The sequence below is a fragment of the Pollicipes pollicipes genome, unplaced genomic scaffold, assembly GCF_011947565.3.
Source record: "Pollicipes pollicipes isolate AB1234 unplaced genomic scaffold, Ppol_2.1 Scaffold_7262;HRSCAF=8765_pilon_pilon_pilon, whole genome shotgun sequence".
Classification (NCBI taxonomy): domain Eukaryota; kingdom Metazoa; phylum Arthropoda; class Thecostraca; order Pollicipedomorpha; family Pollicipedidae; genus Pollicipes; species Pollicipes pollicipes.
This window is the reverse complement of record NW_023597055.1, coordinates 21,729,707-21,749,142: the sequence shown is the minus strand read 5'-3', so window position 1 is coordinate 21,749,142 and position 19,436 is coordinate 21,729,707. Positions and strand designations below refer to the sequence as shown.

The 19,436-nt window shown below is 47.9% G+C and overlaps 1 protein-coding gene across 1 annotated transcript; it reads left to right on the top strand.

Moving 5' to 3' along the window:
- The first annotated feature begins 12,355 nt into the window (after window positions 1–12,355).
- Window positions 12,356–13,738, top strand: LOC119113573 (facilitated trehalose transporter Tret1-like). The gene is made up of 2 exons (XM_037237867.1): window positions 12,356–12,784; window positions 12,839–13,738. The coding sequence occupies exons 1-2, from the start codon at window positions 12,356–12,358 to the stop codon at window positions 13,736–13,738; spliced, it is 1,329 nt and encodes a 442-aa protein (XP_037093762.1).
- Window positions 13,739–19,436: the final 5,698 nt, after the last annotated feature.

The following is a 19,436-nucleotide window of genomic DNA, read 5'->3' as shown; positions in this document are numbered from 1 at the left end:
TGTGTGTGTGTGTGTGTGTGTGTGTGTGTGGTGTGTGTGTGTGTGTGTGTGTGTGTGTGTGTGTGTGTGTGTGTGTGTGTGTGTGTGTGTGTGTGTGTGTGTGTGTGTGTGTGTGTGTGTGTGTGTGTGTGTGTGTGTGTGTGTGTGTGTGTGTGTGTGTGTGTGTGTGTGTGTGTGTGTGTGTGTGTGTGTGTGTGTGTGTGTGTGTGTGTGTGTGTGTGTGTGTGTGTGTGTGTGTGTGTGTGTGTGTGTGTGTGTGTGTGTGTGTGTGTGTGTGTGTGTGTGTGTGTGTGTGTGTGTGTGTGTGTGTGTGTTTCACTGACTCTGCTGTTTTTTTCCGACACATCGCTGTGTGTGGCCGTTTTCACGTTCAAATCTTGGGTTAACGTTGATCTAAATGCTTGCTGGACATGGGTGTTTGTTGGTATGTTTATTTGAGCTGGTACCTTTCGCTTTTCTTGTTGTAATTTGAACCGCATATCACATTTGGTGACATAAGTAATGTTGCACCTTGTGCTGTGTTCAGGAGGCGGCAGGTTATAGCCAAACAATTACAAGACAATTGTTTCGTATGATGCAGCAACGGAGTATGAGATGAAGTCAGCCGACTTTGAGATGTGGTGTTAGATAATATGGTTATTGAATTTAGGATCACAACTAACTTCTTTAAGCTTGGCTCAGGTATGTATGCCAGATTGAAGTCAAAACCAGACCGCTTTATTGCTAGACACTTCTTTCATGCGTGCGTTTTTGACACTTGTCAAATACCAGGATCACCAAGACACCAACAGACTTCTTATGGTGACTTCATAAAGGTCAATGTAGGTCACTGACCTAAATGACCTTGATCAAGCGTTTGCTTGGGCATCGTGCGTGAAGGGGTGTGAAGGCACTTATGACAACGATTTGAAGTTCGCCTTGTTGGAAACATTTTTTCCGAAGATCACGACATGGGAATCTTAAATTTTTCACCCATGATTTCACAGAGCACTATCTACCCTGTGAATTTGGTGTCTTTAGGTCTCTTACTTTTGAGACCTCATGGAGGCACAACCCCGCCCCCCGCCCTGCACTCGAGCGTGTGGCCTCTAACCGTTCACCATGGAAGACGTTAAAAATCATGCGGATAACGTGACTGGATGGAATGTGGATTACGTGCTGAGACTGACAGCGCAGCTGATGTTTGCCTGATAACGTTGTAAAGCCAGCACGCCATAGCATGTTGAAGGTCAATAGCTGTCACCATAAAAGCTCTGAACTCCCAATGAAATACACGCCGAAAAACAAGCAGCCAAGACACATAATACACCTGTTGAGTGAGCACCAACAGGGCGCAGGTGGAACGAGCTGCTCACTTGAGGTAATGCACATGCGTTCAGTTCTCCTTCACGGTTGCGGATGGCGACCAGCCGGACACTGCTTTGCCCGGTCACGTTTCTGAAGCATGCATTATCTCTTGAGTCAGTGTTTCTGCTGAGTTGGAGTCCGGATTATATTTTCCTGCATCATCATCTCAAATATATTCCTGCTATCATCTGCGATATCTTCCTGCTATCATTTGCAATATTTTCCTGCTATAAGCAAGACGAGCTCCAAAGGCGTTGTGGTTTCGCGTGTGGCGATATCTATTGTACGTACTTGGCCCTGACCTGCCGTGTCGTTTCATCAATGTTGGTGTACTTGTGCCGCTGGTGCACAACAGGAACGTTATGTCATTGTTGACGTCGCGCGTCGTGCACCAGCTCACCATACCGCCCTGGCAGGCGCTACACGTGCGAAGACCCGCGGGATTCCGGGAAAAGAGGTGAGAGCAGACCAGGCAGGACAGTTCTTTTGGGTCTGCCCACTGTTCCGAGGGAAGCGGGTACGAGGGTTCGATGAGTGTACGTCTGAGTTGATTTTACTTGAGGTTCACTCGGGCTGTCGTCTAACCGCGTATGTGGTGTTTTTTTATTTTGTCCACACGTTCATGCGAAGCAGTTTCGTTGTGTGTCATACTGGTGATATCCATACTCATTTAATCATCTCAATAAAAGTCATTTCCTGTGAAATGTCGTCTACCTTCAGCAAGGTAGTCCCACTACCACATTGTGCCACCCGAGGTGTTTCGTTCAGAGGAGTTACGAGCGAGCACTTCGTTAGGATGGAGTGTGGAGTGTGCGCGGATGGATCTAAGTTGTGCCAGACCGCACCTGTAAATAAGGCTGTCGATACACGTGCAGGCTTTTCCCAGACGCACGCATTGCATTGCATTGCACATTTCCCAATGCATTCAGTTATTGCGTGTAGCAATCAGTAACCTGCTTCCCGACAGGAAGGGACCCGATCGATTTGACTCTCCCGCCCCTATGGTTTTCTGAGGATACCCCGCCGGCATGCCGTGTAATCGCGCCCAAACTTCAATAGTCCATGGGGTAACCAGTGCGCGTGTTTGTGTTAAGACACGACACCAAAAATGTGTTGTCCTAAGCATGTCTGGCCTTTGAGCAGCGTCGGTTTTTGAGGAACACTACGCGACGATCGACAGTTTGCGCGGACGGCGGACAGCGACCGCCGATAACGCTCGCCACTCAATGCCCGCGGCGGGATGGCATTGCCACTTCAACAGGGGCATACATTATGAATGCATCTTCAAAACACATGCAACTTTTCACGATGATGCTCGGCGTTTAACGAGGAACACGCCCGTTTAGGTTTGGTGATGTTACGAGTCATGACCTCTTATGATGAGAGGCATGGCCTCTCATGCCATATGCTAATGTGAAGCTAAAACGTCTGATTTTCGGGGAAATGTTGCATTAGATCTGGCATAATGGGATCAATAGTTGATCAACCAAATCACCACTTCTTACCATTCGCGAGATCTCACTGGGTGCAATCAAGTGTTGTTTCCCAATTAATTCCACCTTTTGTAATTTGGAAACGGCAGGGGGGTCGCATCGTCCCCCTCCCCTCTTATCAGTCTGCCTCGTGACAAACGGCTAATTACGGAAAATGTTACTATCACAACCTTTCTTACGCGCTCCCGATATAATTTTTTTATACCCGGGCGCGTTCCAAAATAATTTATTCAGACCCGGGCAAACGTCCGCAATCAAACGTCAAGAATTGCCCGTGTCAGAAGACCAGTCCCGCGCCGCAATACAAACCTTGTGAAAGTGCGCATCCTGTCTTGCACAGGACGCACGCACGCACTCACGCACGCACGTACACATAAGCCTTCAACCTCGTCGCTAGGTGAGTAACATAGATGATGCTTGACGATATTATATAGGTGATATTGGTATAATGTGACAGGTCCGTGGACACACCTATCCCTAGTAGGCAAGGTCCTATAACAGCAGGTTGAGCGGCAGGATAATGCCAAAATATACTAGATCTTAAATTGTTAGCGGCATGGCGATTTTATATGCCAATGTCAATCAATGACTGTTAAAATAATGCAGCTCAAATGACCGTTGGTAAACACATAATGGCAAGGTAATGATTATAGTCTGCTTTGAAAATTTGTAGATTAGCATCCTAAATAGCTTAGTTGTAAGAACGTTGGCAGGTGAGCTAGCCGTTCAGTGACCATGCGATTTTGATAATGTACTCATACTCGCGATAAAATAACGTAACTTGGAGCAGTCTGTGGAACTTGTAACACTGATGAGTAATGCCAAAATGCTCGGACACTAGCAAAACTAGACCACAGTAAATTAAATGCATTAAGCATGTAGTTCAAAACATCTGGGATGCCAAAAAATCAGAGGCAAGAACAATTGTAGGCCGGTTTAAATTTTACACTATTTCGGCGCAAAATTTGCTTTCTTGTTGTATCAAAATCCCATCTATTTTTCGATCCTAGGATTATTCTGGTGAATTTCTTTGCAATATATTTTTTCTTCAAACATAAAGACAGGCCAATCAAATACTGTCCATCGGCTGTTGTATACGAGCCTGGTTGTGCGCGTGGGGAATCCTACATAGGTTTTACCATCCGGAACTTGCAATCACATTCATTAGCATTCAGGTAAATCCATTCGGAGAGCAAAAGTTCTTGCATAGCCTGAGCCCTTCTCAATACGAGAACATTTACTTGCATGTCACAACCCAGTTTTTGGCTTTCAGTCTTAGCATCTTGGTCAGGACAAACATTCCTCGATTGTTCCGAGAAGCTCAGAATCCTTACGCGTTTTCACGAAACGCCCAGCGCTTAATAACATGACTTCATCATATCAATTAGAAATCGCGACAAAATAATGCGCGTCTTTAGAGTTTTGGGCTAGTCAGGCGTCCCTGCATGCGCATGTGTGACACTTCCATTATGGTTTACCATAATGGTTTACAGTGAACGTATGTGTTCTTCGGCTTGATGATGCAGCCGATGTCCTGTGAAATGCGTTGCGAGAAATACAAGATTGAAAAGTTGGTCGACTTATGTTGCAATGAGTCACTATATGAACTTATGATATAGTGACTCATTAACTATATATATATATATATATATATATATATATATATATATATATATATACATATATGTATGTATATGTGCATATGTTGATATAGATGCAGATGCATACATTCATTTATATATGTATATTTATTTATTTGTTTACAACATATCTTTATATCTGTTACGTATGCATATCTTAGAATGCTGGAACTGCATGCCCCCAACAGCCTTACTCATAAGGCAAGCAAGACAACGGCGTGCCATAATAGTGAGAGAACTATAGAGCAGAACAGCAAACAAGACAGCCAAGCAGTCAGAGAGCAGTACGCTTTTGGTGCCTACATTGCGGTGCATCAGATGTCAGCATCATAGAGCAGCTATATGTCTCAAAATTTGTTGAGACATTTGTAAGCTACTGTACCATGCGTGCGTTGACGTGTGCATTGTTTTTCACAATTAAACGGAATGAACAACATTCGGAGATCATGAAACAAGCACCAGATGTGGTGAAACAAGCTCATGTACAACTATTGACGTATCTTTAAGTGAAAAAGACTGCCCTATAAATATGATTTCTCTTTTTGGTAAACATGCTCCCTAGAACGTCATTATTTGAGTACGTCATCGTGCATTGCACGGGACTGATTGAGAGCCAATTCACGGCCGTTAAAGCTGAAAATCGTGCTCACAAACAACAGACATGAACGATTCAACAATCATATTTTCCTTCACCTTGGTCGCCGCATGACCAATGGAGTGGCAGGATTTCAGTGACGTTATGAGGGCGTCATGGATGCCTACGCGGCCTTGGCCTCAAGAAAGACAGGGTCGTGAGCTCTACAGAATGAACTTCAAGACGGCTATTTCAGTTCAAAATCCCATATAAATGTGGAACACTTCTTTAATTTTATACAGCTACAAACCAATTTGTTGTCCAGTATGTTACACGTCCGTGACGTGTATTGCTTTTCCTGCTCGGTTCAGTCGTCCGATCCCGCACCTACATAGCTCTCTTCGTCGGCAAACAGCCATCACCCACCATACACCAGCCATTCACCTGCAACGTAACACGTTCCGGCGGCTGCGCTGTGTGGTGACGTGACCACGAGGACTTGCCCCCGACCTCAACCCTGAGCCTGCCTCTGACGGCTATCTGGGGAATCTGCCGTGGTGCACCTCGGCCTGGCTCTCGGAAAATTGCAGTCGGCTCATTGTCATTGTCTAAAGCCGCAGCAGGTTCACCTCGGAGCGCCGCAGGACTGGCAGCGCCAGCGCGCCGTCCTCACCAGACGCACTCCCCTGTGCCGGCGATCTCATGATGAGCGCGGACCGAGCTGAGCGTGAAGAGGGCGGAGACAGCGGCGGCGGAGACGGCGCAGCTCAGGCCGCGGTCGGTGGCGGCCCGACCACCGCTGACCATCGGAGCAATGGGAACGGCCCTGCCACCAGCGACGATCCGGGCACTGAACGCGGCGTGACCACCGACGCGGTCCCTGCCGGCAGGGCACGAGGCGAGACGCGAGGACTGGTCATGCAGGTGAGAGCTAGGTGCCTTGGCACTGTGTCGCAGGCATCACATTATGTGCTATTGGCCTATGATGGGACGGCACAGCACAGGTCGTTACAGGAGCCTCCCGTGGGGGAGTGCAGAAGGCGTGGGTTAGAGCCCGTTGTTATTCCGCGGTAATCGGCGAATATTTCTCGACGCTAAGAAGCCGAAAACCGTCTACCGGCCACAGCCGTTACAGGGCCCAATAATGCTTGTTCTTTTTTATCCGGCAGTCAAGGCAGATTTTCTCACGCTGGCAGCTTTGGTGGGTCCCGTTTTCCACCAGGATGAGCGCTGCTTATAGCTTCGGCATTTAGTAGTCACATTCGTCGAGAGATGGCGCCCTGTTAGAACAGTGCTAAAAGACCATAGAAAGACAAATACGTCGCTAAAAAGAAGAGAACACATTTTTATTCATGTTCTTTGTCCATTTCATGACGCTGGAAACCGAAACTGAGAAGGGAACCCGCTCCTTTTAGATGCAAATAGATTTATTTACTTGGCACTAACACGCGCTCGGGTGAGGGTCAGTTTGCTGCCCTCCCCCCCCCCTCCCCATGGTTCCTTCGTAATGATTTTCAATCGGCGCAGCGCAACAGCATAGTACCATTGGCTCATGGTGGGACGGCGCAGAGCAATTCATTACAGGGTCCGCCCAGGCTCAAAAAGTGCACCAGTCATGGGCTTAAGCCTAATATTTTTTCGTCGTTTTCCGCGGCGATCAGCGAATAGCTCTCGGTGCTGAAAGTGGAAGAACCAGTTAGCAGTTCCAGTCGTTACATGACAGATAATGCTCGTTTTTGTTAAACGCGTCGCTGACATGAAGAGAGCACGTTTGTATTCATTTTCCTTATCCGCTTACTGGCACTGACAACCGAAGCTTAAAAGGGAACGCGGTCCATTTCGATGCGAGTTGCTTCATTTGCTGGATATTAACGCGCACTTGGGCGGGAGATCAGTTTGACGACCCCCCCGTCCGTACATTTTTCGGAATGATTTCCGAACAGGGAGGCGATGCCGCAAGAAATTTTTATTGGGCTCGGACAATTGAATAGCGGATCTTTTTACCTTAAACATTAGATGCACCGTGTACGCTTGCTTGTCTATGGCAGGTTAGAGTCGGACCACGGTTTCAGCGAAGGCAATTTCAAAAGAATGGTTCGATGTGATACGACAAAGGTGTGTAAGACGAACCCATTTATCTCTGAGACGGTTTCTTAGGCAACACAACAATTGAATGAACAAACTTCATTAACCTAGGTTAAGGTATGAAGGTCAGACGAAGGTCGAAGAACTTATTTATGACGAAAGTCGTATCAAGCATCGTCCATGAACATTTTAAATGGCCAGGTCACTGACTTAAAATGGCCCATGTCAACATTGGTTTTAGCGACGTACTGCCCAGCGTAATTCTTGATGCTTATTTAGATGCAAAAATCAATGCAGTCTTGCATAATTTTGTTAGCATGACCTAAAGCTCAAACAAGGTCATTAATCCCAAATGAGCACTGTTGATCTCTTGCTTAGAAGGTATTTATATTGACGGCCATTGTATGAGGAGGTTTGTGAGGCACTTGGGACGTCAATCCGGAGTTTGTTCCCTTATTTGACCCGAAGATCGTGACCCAGGAGCCTCAAATTTTGACAAGTGAGTTCAACACATTTATCCGTCCCGGTGGCTCTGTTGGTTAGAGTGCCTGCTTTCCGATCTACCCACCTGTGGCAGTGTGGGTTCGAGTCGCTTTAGGGCGCTCGCTATTTGCCCTTGGCAGGTGCGGCCTGCGGCCGGTGGCAGCGGTCGCGCTAAAGGTCAGTTGACGTCAGAGGGCAGGACGGGCCTTGCCAGACATTGCGGCACGTTAAGCTTTCGCCACTACATTCTGCCGTTGCCTGGAATTTCAAGATCGGATGGCGGGAGTCAGGGCTCACACAACAAGCAATGCTCAGCGTGAACGCTGATCCCAGAAATCCATCCATTCAAATGGCTCGACCAGATTAAAAAAAAAATGTGCAGGTCAACATACCCTATAAATTTGTTATGCCTAGCTCCTTGGTTTCTGAGATCTCAGGGGGTTCAAATTATTCAACCGGTCGCCCGGGCGCGTGTTAATCCAAAGCATGGGGGTACCTATGGAGGCAACAGACTGCACTTATCCGGTTAGGCAATATGCACGTGGGTCATTCTATTGCAAATCGAGCAAAGGATGACACACGACTACCTTGCATTTCGAATCAATAGTGAAGTTTTATATAGCTCTTAACACGTTTCGCAGAAAAGTAGATTAGCCGAAGTAGGTACGCTGCAGCGTGATACATTTTCTTCTTCGAGGCCTTGAAAGAGGTAAGTTTGAAACAACTGCTTTAAGGAAAGTGAAAGAATGAACCCGAAGTTCAACAGTGAGGCGATAGGCATGATGCACGGTTGTATACTCATTACTGTTACGTAATTATAAGTTCCAAAATGTAAGACAGGCATATGTAAATAACGAGACCTTTTTCACAACCAATTTATAACAAATTTGATGCGTGTATAATACATTATGTGTATATAATATATTTAAACACGCATATATTATGCATGCGTGTTTAATTTCAACATAAGCGTAACATTTACACTCTCCATACATGTTTAGGTCCATCTTAAACGTAATTGACATTTGCACACTGATTCGTCCAGCGAGCACCGAATCAGTCCTCTCGCACGCCATGGTCCGCCGCCTCTGTCCCACGATACCCCTCCCCCTAACTTCGGTTTCCTGGCGAGGCCCGAGGCGATGCGTAGGGGTAGGGGGGGGGGGGGGGGGGCACTGGCTGGTCGGTACACATCATAACCGACTTAAGCAGCGTACTGTAAAAAAGCGAATAGTACAGATAGCACATCGGAATGTGTAGAGCGATAGTGAGATGCGCAACTCATGTACTAGCTGGATGATAATCTGCATCAAACAAGCACCCGCAAACTTCCGTGGATGCGAGCTTTCTATGGACATTATTCCGTACACCGGCACACACACCTACCTACAGAGGGCCGAGAAATGATATTACATTGGCTACTCGAATGCAAAATGGGAGTTGAACCTAGCTGAGTAAGGAATCAGCTCAGGATACTTGCGGACATTTCGGTTTTCGACGCCATACTGCCGCTATCATGCATTGTCAATCACCTGCTGCGAGGCAGTACAACCTAGTCAGAAGCCCGCCAGCCGTCTTGAATTTTTTTCTTCATCAGTGATAAAACTTCCGAGGAAGCCCTTCACTGGCCCATCTGGAGCACTTTGAAAGACGGTTTTATACGTTTCGAGATGTGTGTCGTTCATCATCGTGTGCATGTGGTAGCCCCTCGTTCTCATGACGGTGCACGCCTCAACACACCAACATATCTCCTGCTCACGTGTAATCTGCACATATTTTTCGACCACTTTTGACCGGACTTGTAAAAACTGGGAATGATATGATACCACAATACTGTCGACTGTAAATTCAAGTGTAAGACAATCCTCGGTACGAATGTTACCATGAAAACGAAAAAATGTTATGCTGCTAGGAACTACTAGACTATTGCGAATCCTGATGGGTTAAAAACGTCGCCAGCCGAAATGATCAAGACGGTGGACGCAGACCAATAACTACGGCGACCAACAATTCCTTCCATGGTGAGAACTTTGCCTGCCTGTCGAAAGATAAAAAAGCGTCCACTTGCCCACGAGAGTGGGAGACTCGTATCAACGCCCGCCCATCATGAAAAGAGACTAAAATGTTCTCATTGTAAATTTTTTTATCAAACATCTTGTTCACAAAATGTCAAGTGCGATGAACTTGCGCGCATTGCAGTACTGCAAAATAAATATTTGTTTTTAGTGTCCTAGTCCTTTTTCAGCAACGGCACTTTGGGGAGAGGGCTTGTAGGCGGCTTGTGGGCACACGCCACAGTCTCCAAGTCTTTTGAATGGTTATTTCATTTCAGCTTTCAACATGCTTCTCGTCGTTACTGCGCAGTATCCTTAAAGCGAAAGATTGACCGCTCACTAAAGGCGTAAACTCACCATATGAACCACGCATGACATCCTGGTACTGTCAACCTATGTTTGTGCATGAGTTCCATCTATAGAAGTAATGAAAACTATAACAATTTGATTTATAAGTACCACTTACGACTTTATTATTATTCCTTACAATCGGTACGCTGCAGATATGCTGATTAAAAACTAATGAAGTCGTTATCATCGTTGTACTTAATTCCATTCCTGTCAGAGTGGCGCAATTTGCCTTAAAATGCGCCATTACGGCATTGAGCATTGTCATCATCTGGGTTGGTGCCCTGGTGTATGCTAGCCGGAAGGACTATGTGGAACTGGGAAGGGTAGGTTAAGTTGAATGTAACATTCGGTGGTGAATGCTGTGCGAATTGTAAATAGAAGCTGGCCACATGTCTTGATGAAGGCATGTGGAAGGCATACCCAATATTGCATAGGTGCCTGTCCAACAATATGTGTAGTTGGAATGGCTGTGAGGAGGGTATGGGACTGAACATGTCCAGATTCTGAACTTTTGCTCCCCATGTGCAGTGCAGTTTTGCTCGATTTGCGGTGAACTGATCAGCATGTGAAGACGTCCAGTTCACTGCAACTCGCATGGCTGAATTCCAAGATCAGGCATCAGTATGAGGACAGCTTCCTTGTACATTTTTAGAAATTTTCGTTTGAAAGACACTGGAAATTGGCCAGATTTCAAAACATTTTGTTAGGACAGCACCTGAGCAAAATTGGACTCAACACGCGCTCGGTTGGGGGTCAAACTTACCCCCCGAAAGCTTTTCCGGAATGGTTTCCGAGCGAAACGGCGTAGGCGCGCCAAATTTTGCATATCCGTCCAGCACTAGGGCGGCGGTGCTTTCGGCACAAGAGTGTCCGTGTGTGTCCGGCAAAAGAGAGGCCGTATGTTCGGCAGAAGAGAGGCCGCAAATCCAGCACAGGAGATGCTGCGTGTCCAGCATTGGGGTAGGTGCGCGTTAGGTGGGTGTAGTCTCCTCTTCAGACGCGGGGATTGTACTCTCTCACAAAAGATGTACTTTCCTATTTGTATTGCTTATGTTTCCATAATTTTTTGATCACGCATCAGATTATAGGACTAAGCCTCCCGCAGCTGATTTTGAAAAACTGCGCCCTTGCTCCCAACTCTGAAAAGAAAGTGAGTTAAGCCTAGAAAGGAAAAAAAGTGTTTTTAGTGCATTCCGAAGGCAGGCCTAACGACTTTTTGCTTCTTTGCCCTACCCTCCCCACTCACCCAACGAATTTTGCAAAAATGCATCCTTTCAGCCCTTCTAACATTTAACGGCAAAATGGTTCTACCTACGCATGAAAACAACGCCACTTTTGGTTATGTGACGTCATTGTGCAATCAATTGGAAGAGGAGGTGACCTTTACAATTTTTACATAATGACTGCTCTTATCGGTGTAGGTCTTGCACTTCCTAACACAGTTTTGATCCATGGAATTTAGGTGAAACCCATACAATATTGGTATAAGCAGATGCAAATGACATCATCGCCTAACATCACCAGTTATCCCTGAGTGCAGGTTATGTGTGGGAGGCCTACGTAGGAGAAACTCGGCCTCTTGCCCCACAGCCGCTGTTCCTCTCAGCAGCAGTAAGCCGCGGATGAATGCTTGGCATGTGTCAGTCGATCATATTCAGGTAATCTCTAAAGCTTAAGTTCGGTATCCAGAAACAAAGCTCGTGGATCAGCGGGGCTGTTTGCCGGGGACACCCTCCATGGTAGATCGTCAGAAAAGTTGCACAGCACCTTAAAAAAAAAAACTGACGAATAGGCTACGTTGCTTAAACCAGCGAGCTTTTCACGAAGCAAACACAACCAATGGCGGCCGACAGACTAGCATCGAAACCAATTCGAACTCATACGTCTCACACAACGCTCTAAAACGCCGCGGGGCAGACTGATCACGTCCGTCGCAAGATGCCGAGACAAACCACGATTTTTACGACTAGGAGAAACCTACCTATGTGGTGTTGTATGCTGTTCAATATTTTAAGGAAACCTTGGCTAAAAAAAAAATGTGAAGAGCATTGATATGAGGGGTACTGCTATCACCACTGATCGGTGACGTCACTACTGATGTAGTATGGTTTGAAGTAACGCTTTTTCTGTCACTTGGTGTGCAGGATTGTTGAAATAATAGGTTCATAGCTCTGTGGCTAGGGCCTCGCCGAACGCCTCGGCGGATGAGTGGCAATGGGGGAGGAGCACTGCCACCAGCCCCAAAATGCCTGCGCTCCTGGATGCATTTTTCCCCTGTGTCACGAAGGATTTTTTCGCGGACAGGTTCTGGCTTCTATCGGCCTCTCCATGAGCAACTTCTGCCTGGCTGGCTCCTTCTCGTTTGGTGGAGTGCTGGCTGACCAGCTTGCCGCTGAGGACGCCGACCTCACCTTCACCAAGACTCAGATCTCGTGGGTCGTGTCTATCGCCAGCATCGGCAGCATGCTGGGCTTCGTCGTCTCCAGCTACGCCAGCCCGCGGTTGGGCGCAATCCGGATTGTGCAGCTCTTCTCGCCGGCAGTGCTGGCCGCCTGGGTCATGATGGCTTTCAGCCCAAACTTCTGGACCCTGCTAGCCAGCCGCGTTTTAGCTGGCCTCTTCAACGGCGTGTGTGTGAGCCCGGCCGTGGCCTACATGGGCGAGGTGTCCTCTGCGCGTATCCGCGGCTACCTCACCGCCGTGGCGATCGTCAGCGGCTGCGTGGGCGTCCTGGTCTCCTTCCTGTTCGGCTGGCTGGTGGGCTGGCGGCACGCCTGCCTGGCGATGGGCGCCGCGCCGATGCTGATACAGTTCCTGATGTCGCTGCTGCTGCCCCGCTCCGCCAAATGGCTCATCTCCAAGGGTTTTCCCGAGGAGGAGGCCAGGCAGTCGCTGCGCTTCTACCAAGGGGACGGCTTCGACGTGGACGGACAGATTCGCGAGATTCGCGCGTCCCTCGGCGCCGCCCACAAGCACGACGCCTCCGTTTTGGAGGTGCTCTGCCTTCTGCGCCACCGGCAGAACCTGATCCCCTTCCTGCTCGTGCTCGCCATGTACACTTTCTTCGTGTTCTCGGGCGGCTCAAGCACGTCCTCGTTTGCGCCGGTCGTGTTCCGCGACCTGGGTGGGTTTGAGGACCCGTACCTGGGCTCCATTCTGGCCGCCACCGTCCGCGTCATCTCCACCAGTGTGGCGATGCTCATCATGGACCGCGTCGAGCGGCGGACGCTCCTGATGGTCAACGGTATCGGTGGGGCACCCGGCTGCCTTGTCATCGGTCTGTCGTTCGTCTACAAGGCTGAGCTGGCCAACCACGCCTGGGTGCCGCTGCTCGCCGTGCTCGTCGTCGTCTGCCTCATGTCCCTCGGGATCTGTACGGTGGTGTTCGTCATGTTGTCAGAACTGCTGCCCAACGCCATCCGCGCAGAGGTCGGCGGCGTGTGCCTGCTCTTCTTCGGCGCCGCCAACTTTGTCATGTTGTACTCGTTTCCACTAGCCATCTCGAGGCTTGGCACCCCAGCTGTGTACTGGTTCTTCACCGGCATGCACCTACTTCTGTTCGCGTTCGGCAAGGTATGCCTGCCCCGCACGCGGGGCAAGTCCCTGGAGGAGATTCAGAAGATGTTCATGAAGAACGCCGTGCTCGAGGTCAACGAGCCAGCCAGCACCCAAGTGGAGACGAACAAGACCAGCGACTGTACAAAGTTGTGACTGCGGTGACGTCGAGACTGATCGCAAAGTGGCCGCTGCCGTCGACACGTCATTAAGCCCAAGCAGCGCCGTGACTCGTAAGTTGTGCATTATGCGGTAAGCGAACATGGAGGGGAAACGACATTTAGAAGCGATTACGAAAAACGGTGACCAAGAGCACATGCATAGACACCAGGTGGTCTCCGGCATTGAAAGTCCCTAACGGCAACAAGGTATGGCGTGCATCATAATCGAGTATCCAAATGTCTACAGTGATAATTCCACCTGTTGCGACCGGTCCTTGCCGAGTGCAACCAGCAACTCAAATGCAACGGACGCAAATCGAGCTAAAGAGGGGTGTACTCTCTACTGTACCAAGCAAACTGCAATAAAAAAATCTGGGAAATAATGTGTTTGCTTTCAATCTGGCCGACATACATATGACAAGGTCATAGCATACTTAAGGGCAATCATTCCTCGATCCTTGCCGAATTTTGCTCTTGTCCTCTGGTATCATGCGGAAAAAAGTGACTGCCTCGGTAGCAAACAACTTTCTACCGGACGAGGGTGGTAAATATTTTGTTGATAATTTTTAGTTCAGCCGCAGTTTTACAACCACAAATTTTCAGGGTATTTTGTGCGCGAGATAGAGACCATGGGATTGTGTTACCAACTGCTCTGCAGAAAAATGCTTTAAAAGTTTTCTGTATGATTGATTTGATGATGATGATGATTATTTTCTGTATGACTGATGTATGATTTGCTTGCAGTTGATGCGGAATGGGCCAATGATTTTGTAAATGACGATTTTGGTGCATTTTCCCGCATATCCATGTATATGCGTATGAATTATTATATATAGCTAGCGTTGAATGCAGATGGTCACTCAGCGCGTTCAGAGAGATTTAGCGAGGGTTTTAAAAATATGTTTCATCGAGAACGGAGAGAGGAGCTGTTGGGGGGTTGCACTTTCTCAGGGCTGTTATGCAACCCCCTCCCCCCCAGACGTCAGACCCGTCTGCAGGCTGCCTTGTAGTCAGTGTTCTGTGGCGAACGGCCGTACGTGTTTACCTGATGTGACACCCCGATGGCGCGCATCGGCATGCTGGCGTGTATCGAGACAAAACTGCGGGAAAGTTTCAGAAATACTCCAATCCTGCCAAGCGAGAGACCATGTGTGCTTTAGAGCGCTGGCTAAAGCCTTTCAGCTGACGCCGTAACATCATGCTCGGCCGTTGATATCTGTTCTTAATGGGACGCCCTGATATCGAAATGATAAATGTCCTTGCCCACCTAACAGCGGAGATGATACTGCGGTAGCATTTGAGAGATATTTGTAATCTCGGGTGAGAGTTCGGACCGTGCATTTTTCATAACACTGGCAAAAGACAAGCGACTGGAGCTCTGATATCGAACAGAATAAGGGTAATAGGGGCCCAGTAGAACAAAGGTCAGTACCTAAATTGTATCCTATGTCTGAAACACACTAGACTTGCCGTGAAGGATATTTTTGGTGTTCCGTGAATTTGGCTAGTACTAAGTAAAGGCAGCGTGGCGCAGGTACCATTTAACGAGAAACTATCCAGGAATTGTACGCTGCATTACCTTGACAGCGTGCATTGGCTGCTTTCACACAATCAAACATATTCCAAATGGATCGGGCCAACACATTCTAAAGCGCTCCAGTTCTGAACGCTCGGCCTGTTGGTTATGGATCCGACACATCACCACATTACCGCCTGAGTTACTGATACCAGTGAGCGCACCTCGAAAGCCGCGAACCGGACCTGTCATTGCGAAACAGCGCTTAACTGCGCTTAGTGACACCCCTAACGAGCCGACCGCTCCAGGCGAGGTCATGCGTCTCACAGCTCCTGGCAACTCCGGTAGACTTGCTGGCTGGGACGGGAAAGCCGTCGAGATAACGGCAGGCGGTGGCGGGGCCGGACCGACTGTGACGTCACTCATGTCAGCCGCGATCCGGGAGCCCACCGACGGGAATAACTCGTTAGGGCAGGCCGCCCTGGTACGTTGTTCTGCCTCGTTGTGGTTCAAGTTGTAGGTGCTGAGCCAGAAGGCGTCAAGAAGAACCTCCTCTGGCTGGACCAGAAATCCTGGCTGTTGGAAGCTTTGAGCTGGCGGATGGAAAAATATCTGAGAGTCTGCACCAACCGGCTGAGCCCTGAACACCTTGACCGAGTTCTGGAGACGGCGGAAGTCCGCTCGAGGCTCCGGCGTACGTATATCTAGCCGGGCCTGGTACGCTTCGTCCCGCTCAGACATGACTCAGCGCAGCTAAGGACTGTCTGAAAGCCAAGGGCAGCCCCATAGGCGGAGCTGTATGGCACGGGCTGGGCAGTACCGATCTGCAGCCATACAGTGATATTTTGGCCACAGGCGTTGTAAAAACAGAGGGTACATATGGGAATAAATGAATATATATTCGCCTATGCGTTGTGCTGTAAATGGATGAACGCAGGCTACTCCACTTTCTGTAACTGTTCCGACGGAGATCTGTTGTCGAAACATCAATAAATCACCCTATTATCACCTCGGTAGCCGTCAACGAGAAATAACAGCACACAAAGTGCTCTTCAATATATTCATATGTATATACACACACACACATATATATATATATATATATATATATATATATATATTCAAAAACATATATTTATATGTATATATATGCATATATATATATATATATATGTATATAGTTCTAATATGAGGATATATTGATATGTCTTGCGCTGTATATATGTGGAATGTTATAAGCTTGCGTTAGTTTTAAATATCCCAGGCTTTTCTTGTGTTGTTGACCTTAGGATTTACCGCAGAAATATAATGCAGCGGTGATGCTTTCATGCAAAATATTAGTCCTGATCACTTTCCCATGAATCTCCTTTACCGCGCATCATTTTGAACGCCCTGAGGTGGGAGTGGAAGGGAGCTCAGTCTGTTTACCAGCACTGCCTTTGCTCCAAGAAAGGCTGCAACCACGACACATTTGAGAATAATATCAGCTGACGGACCGCTGAACGTGTTCTCGCTAGTTAGATGAGTAAGTTGTGGTAGTGGGTTTCGTGGCTTAGAACCAAGCAGGATGGTCACTAGTTGGAAAAATTCGTAGCCCGGCAATCACAGACGAAAATATTCAATATAAATGCACATCAACACAGCTGCGTGCACAAACGATCAACGGCAACAACGGATAGCAGCCCGTCCCGACAGCTCGAATGGTTAGAACGTCTACCGTGTCGTCATCACAAATGTTAGAGCTGCTCAGAACCACTGTCTGTTTAAAATGAATCTGAATGTTTCACACTTCTCTGGGCCGATCCGCAGCTCCTCTCTGTTCACAATAAGCAGGGAAAATGCAGTCGTCTTATGTAACTGAAGTTGTGCTGCTCTGTGTCGATGAAAAACTATACTCCATCCACCAACAGGGGGAAACTAACCTCAAAACCTTCGCGATGTACTGTTGCAGCCTGTTGTTCCCGATAACTTGCTCGCTTACTCTATCGGCCGGTTGAACGCCATCATTCAGCAGTATTCGGCGATGTGACCGGACTGATAAGGCGAGGCGTTGAGCGAGGCTTGCATGGATGGCTGCCGGTGCAGTGTAGAGCCGGTCAGACCGCAGCCCGGTAAGAGAGAGAGAGAGAGAGAGAGAGAGAGAGAGAGAGAGAGAGAGAGAGAGAGAGAGAGAGAGAGAGAGAGAGAGAGAGAGAGAGAGAGAGAGAGAGAGAGAGAGAGAGAGAGAGAGAGAGAGAGAGAGAGAGAGAGAGAGAGAGAGAGAGAGAGAGAGAGAGAGAGAGAGAGAGAGAGAGAGAGAGAGAGAGAGAGAGAGAGAGAGAGAGAGAGAGAGAGAGAGAGAGAGAGAGAGAGAGAGAGAGCGAGAGAGAGAGAGAGAGAGAGAGAGAGAGAGAGAGAGAGAGAGAGAGAGAGAGAGAGAGAGAGAGTTTGGACATCCGAAGTGACCTTATGCGGTGTTCCATCTCCCCCTGGCCGCTGTTTTGTATCGCACGCTTCCCACAACTTGGTTAGAGACGCATTACCAATGCAGCGGTTAGAGCAAGGTTGATGTCGAGCCATTTTCAAATAAGTTTAACGATACTCTCCAGCAAGTTATGTGGCGCACCAGGTATTTAGGTGACTTCAAGAAGAATGTTCCGACACATACCTGATCTACCGCGACATTGAGCAGGAAACAGAAGTTGAAGAACCGTGATGGGTACCCTCCTATCAACATAAGAGCTATGTGAAATAGCCATGAACGCTACCACAATAGCCAGAACGGACGTGTCTGAGATTGCATTGGTTCCATGTCTCCTCGCCTTTTTCTAAGCGCGTATGGCAAGACCTCCGACGATATGTCAAGTAGAAGGTGTTGGTCCGTTTATTCATATACAGCATCGCAATGTCATCTGTATCAGACTGCCTCCATGCAGGGCCATCACGTCTGTCACGATTAGTTTTTGTCTAGCATTGCCGGCAAAAATCCACATGTGGAACAGAGGACATGCCTCAAGATATTCCCTCTCCGTTCAAGGATTCCTGCATGGGGTGTTGCTGTCCGGTTGCACCGGATGCGTACACAGAAATACAGCATTCAGCGATAGTGCGACACATTATATGCAAGAGCGTTAATCAGTTTTGTACAAGCAGAACGACTGTCAATGTATGTACGCAGGCTAGTCCATGCATTGTGCTATGCAGTTGTAAATGGATGGGCGTAGGCTAGTTCATTTATTGTACAAAGATTTTCGCCAAAGGCTTGTTGCCAATCTATCAATAAGTTCACTATGTCATTTTGTCAGTCAATCATGTTGTCACCCCCTGGGCTATTAGGGAGAGAAAAGGCCAAAATAAGCGCTCTTATATATGGTATGATGCTCTTTGTAACTGCACTGGATGGCATGCCGGATTTGCGCAAGGTGTTGGCTAAATTTCTCGGTGAAGCATCCGTCAGAAAATCACAGCAAGGGTGAAGCTTAACTATACATAATTTTTATGAATGAGGATATATTTATATGTTTAGTCATCTGCATATTTGTGAAATGTTTCAGGCATGTGCTATTTTTATACACATCGTGTATTTTAGCTTTTCGGATTCGCCATTGAATTAAAAGACAGTGGAGGTGCTTTTATGCAAAATAGTGGAAACATTGTTTGCAAGTTCTTCATGAAACTACTGCACCGCAAGCCATTTTTAAATGTGCGCCATGAATGGTCCGTCAAAAAAGCACTCCCTGAGGTGGACGAGGGAGAGGGCGCGATCATATTCCCAGTGTTTCCTTTGCTCCCAGTCAGGTGGCAACCCCAATTTGTTTGAGACTAATGCCAGATAGTGGCCTCATAAACGGCACTTCGTGATAACTATGGATTATTGGCTTAGGATGAAAAAGGGTGGTCTCCAGTAAAACAAGCCTGGGTCGGCAATTAAAAACGAAAATATGTAGTACAAAACCGCATCCATACAGTTGCGTGGACAAACAATCATTGGCAACAACACGTTTCAATTAATCCCAATAGCTGAATTGGTTAGGGCGCCTATCGTACGATTCAATAACCCGCGGCGGTGGAGTCGCTTTAGGCGCCCACTTGTTGTCCCCCACTAACATGGCCTGCGGCCGGTGGCGGCTGGCCGCGCCTAAGGCCAGATCAAGGTCAGGTGACGTCAGAGGGTGGGACGGATCGTGCCGAGCGCGGC